Here is a 9,386-nt window from a genome sequence, read left to right as displayed (position 1 = left end):
TGAATGAAACAGACATTCGATCTAACATCTAATTGATGAAAGTACATCCAAATGTAGTACAGCTCTGCCGGTTAAAATTGGCATATAGACGAGGAAATCTATCGAGAATATAACTCAAAACTAAACATTCCAGTGCACTATATGAATTGAAAGAGGAAAAAGGAAGAAAAAGAAAAAACAGAATACAGGCTAGTTAAAACGGAAAAAAGCGGGAGACCTTGCTTCATCAGGTCTTTCAAATGCAGCTAAATGCTCTTATCGTCCATCACTGTAACAGTCTTTTAGCAGATACAATGGAGGATATTTGGCAAAAATCTGAGAGAACTAGCCAACAAAATCTCCTCTTGTGTTTTGCGGAAAATCCCATATAGTGTAGCAATCATCAAATGTAGATCTTAATCAATCTTTACTGATGAAAACAGATAGTGGACAAAGTAGAATGACATTAGGAATCCTATAGTGCCGGTAGATAGCATAATTGCCACCGCCATTATCAAGGAATACCCTAGATAGAGTAGAGCCGACACAGGTCCACTGAGACTCTGAAGGTCAAAAACCAAGTAATTAATGGAGTAAAGGAAGACATAAAGAGAAACAGAACCCGAAGCAAAGAATGCTTTCCACCACCATCGCCAATCTTCAACACATAGATGCATGTATGTCAGAACAACAGAAACTTCAGCACAAACAATCACCAGCAACAAGAGGACAACAAACAAGAAACCAAAGACATAGTAGAACCTTCCCAGCCAAATGCTGGACAAAATGAAGAAGAGCTCGATAAACAGGGTTCCAAATGGAAGGGTACCAGCACCAAGAACAAGCAACCATGAAGGGTATTTTCGAGCAGGAATCTCTCTGGGGATTTGATTGGTTCGCACAGGAAACTGAATAGGCTCAGCTCGAGTTCCAAGAAAACCTCCAAACAGAGTCAGGGGCACTGAAATGCAGAACCAGAGGGAGAGAAGGATAAAATACAAAGATATTGGTATTGCACCAGTACTCTTGCTCCCCCAAAGGAGGAAATTCAACATGGTGAGGATGACAAAGACAACCCCAGGAAAAAAGCAAGCATTCCACCAGGCAACTGACCTCCAACCATCTGTATTTCCCTTGATAGTTTTCCAGAGATATACACCAGCATAGCCAGCAAGAGTACCCAGCATAAGGTAGAGAATTATCATCCCTGTTAAAAGCATTCCCCTAGACGCAGGTGACATGAAACCAAGAGCTGCAAAGACTATAGTCACACCAGCCATTCCTGTAATCTGAACACCATCTCCAACCATCACACATAATAGCTTAGCATGGTCTGGTTCTCTAAACACATCACCCACAACAAGCTTCCATCCTGACAGCTCCTCGTTCATCTGCGCTTGAGCTTCTTTGTCCAGTTCCTCATATCTGGTCAAATCTCTTCTTACAGTTCTTAAAAATATTACAAACACTATTCCAGCCAAGAAAAAGATCACCATGAGGGAATTCAAAATAGAGAACCAATGCACTCGGGCACCTTCCATTTTCAGGTAAGCATCCCATCTAGATGGCCATCTAGTATTACTCTTTACAAACTCAACCTCGTAAGTAAATGCAACTTTCTCTTGTTCTCTTATGATTTGAGACCTTTCAAGATCCCCAGGGCAGTTGATCGAATTAATATTGTCATACATGTGAAGTTTTGACATTTCTTCAGGATCGCGCTTGACGCTGCAGGGAACAACCTCAAAACCCACTATCTCATAACCAGATGTCTTTTTCTTGTCTGCTTCTGAGATCACTCCCATACCTTCCTCTCCTGTACCAATGATCTCCACAGTACTCCCTTCGTACTCATGAATCAAAACCTTGAATTTTAGATGATTTATAATGTAATCATCGTTACTGTTAGCTGGAGAATAACCAATAGGAAATCCAGTCCATTGGATCTTTACACCGTTTTGGTTTGCAAACCTCATTGCAGGGAGATTATCCAAAATCATGTTCACCTGATATAGATCGCGAGTTCTCTGTTTCAAAAGTTTTACCTGCTCTTCATTCAGAGGACTAGTAATACACAGGAAAACAGACTCATTCTTATTCATCCGAAAACGGTAAGGGGAGTTGTCAATCTGATCCCCCATGAGCAGCTCTCCGAGATTCTCCGCACTTTTCTTGACCCCATCATGTGGCTTACAATACGGAAGACTGTAGTAGCTAAAGGGAAGCTCAGTCTCAATAGATGTCAGTGAATTCACTTTCGCATATATTTCATCATCATTGGAGTATGTATGCATGTAAGTCCCAGGCAAATAAAACCCATCACAAACATACCAGAAGAGGAACAAAAACAAGAAAACCTGGTTGATTCGCAGCGTCCTCTTCTCAGAAGTAGCCATTGCAATAAGAAACCAGCAAATCAACTCGATCTAAGCTGTATAAATTGTATAACTACTCGAAACACTCCGCAGCATCCAATCTACCCTATAATTTAACGAAATATACTTCACATTAGACAGGACAACTAAATAGATCTGCAAATTTCAAATCACAGAAAATAGCTAAAAACAACAACAATACAGTCCCATACTATACTTCAACAGAAACAAATCATCAACAAAATCCCCCAAATTTCCCTATGAATTAACAGCTTTCCACTCAAAAAATTGCGAAAGGTCTAACAAATATTCAAAATCTATCAAATAATTCCGCAAAACAATCATGCAATTCGATGCGCAAAAGAAAAATCAAATATATTAATCAGATCTGGATAATAGAAACAAACCAGAATTCAGACACTAATGAAGGTAAAATAAGTAGAAGAGCAATTGATAAATGATTGACGGAATTAGGGTGTTAGAGAAAAGGGAAAAGAGAGAAACTTGCCTGAAGTAGATCTCGATGAACTAGAATGAGAATTGATAATGAAATTGCGATTTTACGAATGAAATTATAAAAAATGATATTTGCGGAGAATGTGATGGTTCCTCGATATAACTACAACTTGTACACTACAAGTGAGCTTCACAAGTTCACAACATGTGAAATGAGATTTAAAGGTTGATTGCAGATTGCCTAATACTCCTTGCCTCCGTATTTTATTAAAGATAAACTTTGACCTTTGAAAAGTGAGTCGAATTTATTAAAATAAGATAAAAGTTGAGTAGGTGGATTATTAATATTAATATAATTAGAATTGGGGATAATGACATGTCAAAAAAATAACAATCGGTCTTGCGCGCAACAGGTGTACGTTAAAATTAACGTACACCAAAGTTTCCCACGTGCGAGATTATTAAACAGAAGAAGGAAACGACGCTATTGAGTAGAGAGAACAGAACACAGAACGCAGAACGGAGGAAACTAGAAGCCGCAAAATCAGAGGAGATAGAAGCTGCAAAATTCAGGTGTGAAAATTGGGTAAAAACTTCGAAATCGCGAAAAATCTTTCAATTCTATGAGAAAATTCTACTGTATGCGCTCTTTTCTTTGCGATTATCAACCTTTACATCGATTTTTTTGTTATCTACAATCTTCTGCAATTGAATAATTCTTTTGTGGTTCATTTGAACTACACAATCAAAGACCTAGATTTGGAAATTACATAAGTTTTTTTGGAGAAAAACCTAACTTCTGATATTAGTTACTTAATTTTGTATATTAATCTTCAATTTTCAGTAATTTTATGAACAATTGGGGCGTCAATTTAAGCATTCGATATTTACTAATGATATTCTAGCACTAATTTGAAGGATGAACGGAATTACTATACAGTTGAGTAATGCTCATCCTTCTGATTTTTTAATGCTGAAGATGATTATATTACAGGTAATAGTTAACCTTATTGACTAATAGTTGGTGTAAATTGCATTAAAGTTATCTTATTACTTGATGAAAACTGACCTTCACTAAGTTATTGTTCCATGTGTACCTGATTTGAATAAATCTGAGTACATGTCCTACATTGTGTGTTTTTATTTTTTTAAGCCTATTAGCTCAACTGGGCGAGCACCGTGCAACTTGCGTGGAGATGTAGGTTCAAATCCTACATAGGCTATTGATTTTATTATGAAACTTCAGAAGTTAAAATTAGGCTTTTTAAGTAAAAAAAAAAGTAAAAGTTAGCATTTTTTAATTAAAAGTTAGACTTCAAACAGTAAAAGTTAGCATTTTTTAATTAATACTTTTCTTAACTTTTACTACACCAGAGCTAACTTTTATTTTGATTTTCTTAACTTCTACGAAGCATATTGATATTAGCCGAAGAAAAACTGCCTTAACTTTTAGAACAATTTCCATAACTTTAATCTATAGAACCACAACTTTAACACAGACAAGTACAATGTGTGAAATTAAAATAATGCACGACTCACATTAGCTGAAGAAAGGTAAAAATATAAAAGTCAGACTTTTAGCAGTTAAAGTTAAGTTATTAAAAGTAAAAGTTAGGCTTGAGTCGACGGAAGGTTGTCTTAACTTTTAGAACAATTTCCATAACTTTAACCAACATAAACACAACTTTAACACATAAAATTACAAGGTGTGGAATAAAACAGATTGCATAACTCACATTAGCCGAAGAAAGGTAGAAATATAAAAGTCAGACTTTTAGTAGTTAAAGTTAAGTTAATAAAAGTAAAAGTTAGGTTTGAGACGACGAAAAACTGCCTTAACTTTTAGAATAATTTCCATAACTTTAACCTATAGAACCACAACTTTAACACAGGCAAGTACAATGTGTGAAATAAAAATAATGCACGACTCACATTAGCTGAAGAAAGGTAAAAATATAAAAGTCAGACTTTTAGCTGTTAAAGTTAAGTTATTAAAAGTAAAAGTTAGGCTTGAGTCGACGGAAGACTGTCTTAACTTTTAGAACAATTTCCATAACTTTAACCAACATAACCACAACTTTAACACATAAAATTACAAGGTGTAGAATAAAACAGATTGCATGACTCACATTAGCCGGAGAAATGTAGAAATATAAAACTCAGACTTTTAGTAGTTAAAGTTAAGTTAATAAAAGTAAAAGTTAGGTTTGAGACGACGAAAAACTGTCTTAACTTTTAGAACAATTTTCATAACTTTAACCTATAGAACCACAACTTTAACACAGACAAGTACAATGTGTGAAATAAAAATAATGCACGACTCACATTAGCTGAAAGAAGGTAAAAATATAAAAGTCAGACTTTTAGCAGTTAAAGTTAAGTTATTAAAAGTAAAAGTTAGGCTTGAGTCGACGGAAGACTGTCTTAACTTTTAGAACAATTTCCATAACTTTAACCAACATAACCACAACTTTAATACATAAAATTACAAGGTGTGGAATAAAACAGATTGCATAACTCACATTAGCCGAAGAAAGGTAGAAATATAAAAGTCAGACTTTTAGTAGTTAAAGTTAAATTAATAAAAGTAAAAGTAGGTTTGAGACGACGAAAAACTGCCTTAACTTTTGGAACAATTTCCATAACTTTAACATATAGAACCACAACTTTAACACAGACAAGTACAATGTGTGAAATAAAAAGAATGCACGACTCACATTAGCTGAAAAAAGGTAAAAATATAAAAGTCAGACTTTTAACAGTTAAAGTTAAGTAATTAAAAGTAAAAGTTAGGATTGAGTCGACGAAAGACTGTCTTAACTTTTAGAACAATTTCCATAACTTTAACCAACATAACCACAACTTTAACACATAAAATTACAAGGTGTAGAATAAAACAGATTGCATGACTCACATTAGCCGGAGAAATGTAGAAATATAAAACTCAGACTTTTAGTAGTTAAAGTTAAGTTAATAAAAGTAAAAGTTAGGTTTGAGACGACGAAAAACTGCCTTAACTTTTAGAATAATTTCCATGACTTTTATGTTGGTATTCATGACTTTCCAAATAAGTGAAACCTCATAACTTGGTTCGCAACTTGCAAACATATATGTGGGCTATGCGGGATTTGAACCCACATCATGTACAAAATTGCACATTGCCTTGCCATTTGAGCTAATAGCCTTTTGTAGTAGCATTGGAAAAAGCAATAAAATAGACGAGGGATCTGATTCAAGGTGTATCAAGAAGAGTTGCTTCGAGAAGGTGATGTACCATAAGTACTTGTTCTGAAAACTCATAACTCAGCCACAGTCCCAGCAATATATTTCTGCTGGTGCACACTATGTACACCACCCCTCTCCTTGTGGGCTGCCAATGCAAGCGTATTATTCTATACATCCTCCTCTGCAGTCACACCATCACCCTCAACGATATCTCGTATATTCTTAACTTATTATATACTAATCAACAAAGCAACTAGCAAATGATCTGAATGTGCACGTGTATTTTCTCACCAATGTCCAATCCTGCACACAGAGCTTCAGAAAGAGGGGTAACAAAGAAAACTTACCTCTGCTGAACTGAAACTCTGATCACTATACCAGCATGTAAGGATTCCCCCAACCCCATTGCTTTGCATTCACCACAACATACTTGTTTCCATTTATATAATACGTCCTGCTGCATTTCAAGTAACCCCAGGAAATTCTTATCCTAATTGCACTTCTACAAGGATGCTAGCATACATCAATTTCAAACGCATCAGTCTTGATAGGCTTTCCAACTAATCCAACCAATTTGAAAAGGTTTTTCCCCATTATGTTAGTTCTAGTTCAGGGAATTGAATTGAACCCAAATTGGGACTATTTTCACCCCCTCTTTACACATTTATAATCCATAAGCCTATAAACATGACTATTTTAACTATAACTATTAACCAACAAAACGTAACTATTACCACAAAAATCATAACTTTAACCAAAAAAAAACATAAATATCAACATCAATAATCTCATAATATCAGACATCCGTATAAACAATTAAACCACCTAAAAGAAATGAAACATCAAGGCTAAGCTAGACAAATGTAAGTAACAACAAGCATATGAAATGATATTCATTAATAAAATTGTATAATCCCACAAAAGAACATGATAATTTCAAACCCTAAAAATTAATATAATCACTAGAATACACATAAAAATCATCAAAAATACAGAATTACCTTGAAAATATAGAATTTGAAGGCCATTTGAAACTCAATTTTTTCTAGCAGAGTTTTTTTACTCCCAATTTGATTAACCTTCGCAAATCGAGGACCGAAAAGATAGACTTAACATCAAAATTGAAAAGAAAAATAAATCTAATTGAAGAGAAAACGAAAGCAAAGGAGATCGACAAACCTGAATTGATAATTGAATCACTGTCTTCATTCTTCAATGAAAGAGGAGAGGGACGGAGTGTGAGGAGAGAGAAAGAGGAGAGAGCATGAAAGAGAATGACGAGAGAAGGGAGAAAAAAAAGAACGTTATTCCTATTCACACGTGTGAGTTCACCCCAAAGAAATAAAGGCCCGTTAATTAAGTTTGGTGTACAGTAATTTATTGTACAACCTATGTAAACAAGATTTTGTGAAAAAATAATGTGTATCCTTTAATAAAATACAGTCGTTTATAAAAAGTGTACTCTGTATCCTTTAATAAAATACGGATTGAATATGCAATTAGGCACGGCATATGGAGAATATATTTAAGAATTTAGGGATGCATTTAAGGGGGTTTGGGAAATATCGTGGTTAAAATATGACCCATTGTTATGTTTCACAACTAGAATTTAGAGTTTACTTATTTACGATTTATATTAGCATTTAGCTGATTACCTTTTTGTTTAGAATATTTCACCACGGATTTGACTAGCGGTAGACACCTAATTTGTGTCTCTCCTTAGAGCCGATGACTACATCACCGGTCTCTTTTCAGTTGGAGCAACTCCAAGCATGACTGCTAATTGAGAACAACAATTAAATTATTCCAATTTCAATTCAAATACCAATTCCAAATTCCAAGTTCCGAAATTAAATTCAATCTTCAATAAATTCAATTCCCGAATCCGTTCCAATCTTAGACATTGGATCAAAATCCAATTCCAAACACAACATCAAAATCCAATACCAAACACAACATCAAAATTCAAATACAATCTCGGGAAGCTGATGTCATGATTGATATCTGATGCACGTTTCCACTCAAAATCATATAAAACACTTCAAATTCGGGTAAAACCCACAAAACTAAGCATCTCGAACGCCGACCCACAAAACCGAGGTATACGGAAAATTACGAAAAGTCGTTTCTGATAAGCACATTTCCCTAAAAATATCGATATCAAGACGCTAATCTTTGTCTCAAACCTTGATCACCAAGAAAGACACTAGTACCATACAATATATGCAAATATTCTTAGTCACTCAACAAAGCCTCACTAGTAGAAAAATCTCCATGTGCTTCCCTTTAAGTGAGGCTCATTTAGTAAATTGGCAGCACTTGAGAACACCAAAAAAAATATACATTTTCACAAGTGCAGACTCATTTTTAAAAATTGGCAGCACTTAAGTTCAAGTGCGGGCTTTAAACTCAAGTGCGGGCTCATTTTAAGAATGAGCCGCAGAAAAGGTTCTCTAAAAATAAAGGAACACAAAATGAGGAACTATTACCCCATATACTATATGGGGCAGCAGTACCCCATATAGCCAAAAAAAAAAACAATTATTTTATGACTGTGTATATGGGTTTGAGGTTGGTGACATGGCAATGCTTAGATGGCAAATGGACTACGTATTCCATACGTATATTATCAAGAATACAATAGGAATACAATAGGAATACATCATTTATTTTTTTCCCTCCTTTTTTTCCCACCTCTCTCGTCTCTCCTGTTCTTCTTCACTGGCTCGTCTCTCTCCATTGTTATTCTTGGAGTCCATCCTCTGGGATGTCATCCGCAGCAGAAGCTTCAAACTTTGCATAGCTGAGCCACACCTTCAAATTCTTTGTTCTGTCAAGCAATCTCTCATATAAATGCTCTTGTATTTTCAAATTCTCCTTCACATAAACCTCAGTTCTAGTTGCTGGAATTGCCGGAATTGGAGCGGAATTAGAGATTGATTTGGGGAAGAACATAATCCCTAGTTTAATTGAGCAGAATTCGTGCAATTTGGGAGCGCATCAGGTAATTACTCTTAAATTCGCAGTTTACGGTTTGTAATTGAATATGATTGGTAATTTGTGAACTGGTTTTGTTGGTAATTGAATGGAATTTCGCGTTTATGTTTTGCCTTTTATTATGATGTTTTGTTGGGTAATTGAATGAAATTTCGGATTCTGGCAGTTGTTTGTTTGTGTAGAGGGTTGACAGTTGATGTTGTTTGAAGTTGTTAATCTGATTTAGATACTAGATTTCGCGATTTTAGATACTAGTTTCATTGAATTATAGTAGTTTTAATTGAATTGCAGTAATAAAATGAAGAGTGAGATGTTGTTGAATTGCGTAAGTTGACCTGTGTTGACTTTTAATGT

The 9,386-nt window shown here is 35.0% G+C and overlaps 1 protein-coding gene across 2 annotated transcripts; it reads right to left on the bottom strand.

Annotated features, from left to right (window-relative positions):
- Window positions 1-3,023, bottom strand: LOC110798786 (transmembrane 9 superfamily member 12). 2 transcript variants are annotated; one of them, XM_056842979.1, is made up of 2 exons: window positions 2,863-3,023; window positions 1-2,460 (listed from the first exon to the last, which is right to left on the bottom strand). In XM_056842979.1, exon 2 carries the CDS (start codon window positions 2,373-2,375, stop codon window positions 396-398), a length of 1,980 nt encoding a protein of 659 aa, XP_056698957.1. In that variant the 5' UTR covers window positions 2,376-2,460; window positions 2,863-3,023; the 3' UTR covers window positions 1-395. The 2 variants fall into 2 exon arrangements, with proteins under 2 accessions (XP_056698957.1, XP_021859673.1); XM_022003981.2 differs by having other exon boundaries at window positions 1-2,455; window positions 2,863-3,019.
- Between the last annotated feature and the right edge of the window lie 6,363 nt (window positions 3,024-9,386).

The sequence above is a fragment of the Spinacia oleracea genome, chromosome 4, assembly GCF_020520425.1.
Source record: "Spinacia oleracea cultivar Varoflay chromosome 4, BTI_SOV_V1, whole genome shotgun sequence".
Lineage (NCBI taxonomy): Eukaryota > Viridiplantae > Streptophyta > Magnoliopsida > Caryophyllales > Amaranthaceae > Spinacia > Spinacia oleracea.
This window is presented reverse-complemented; position numbering and strand designations above follow the sequence as displayed.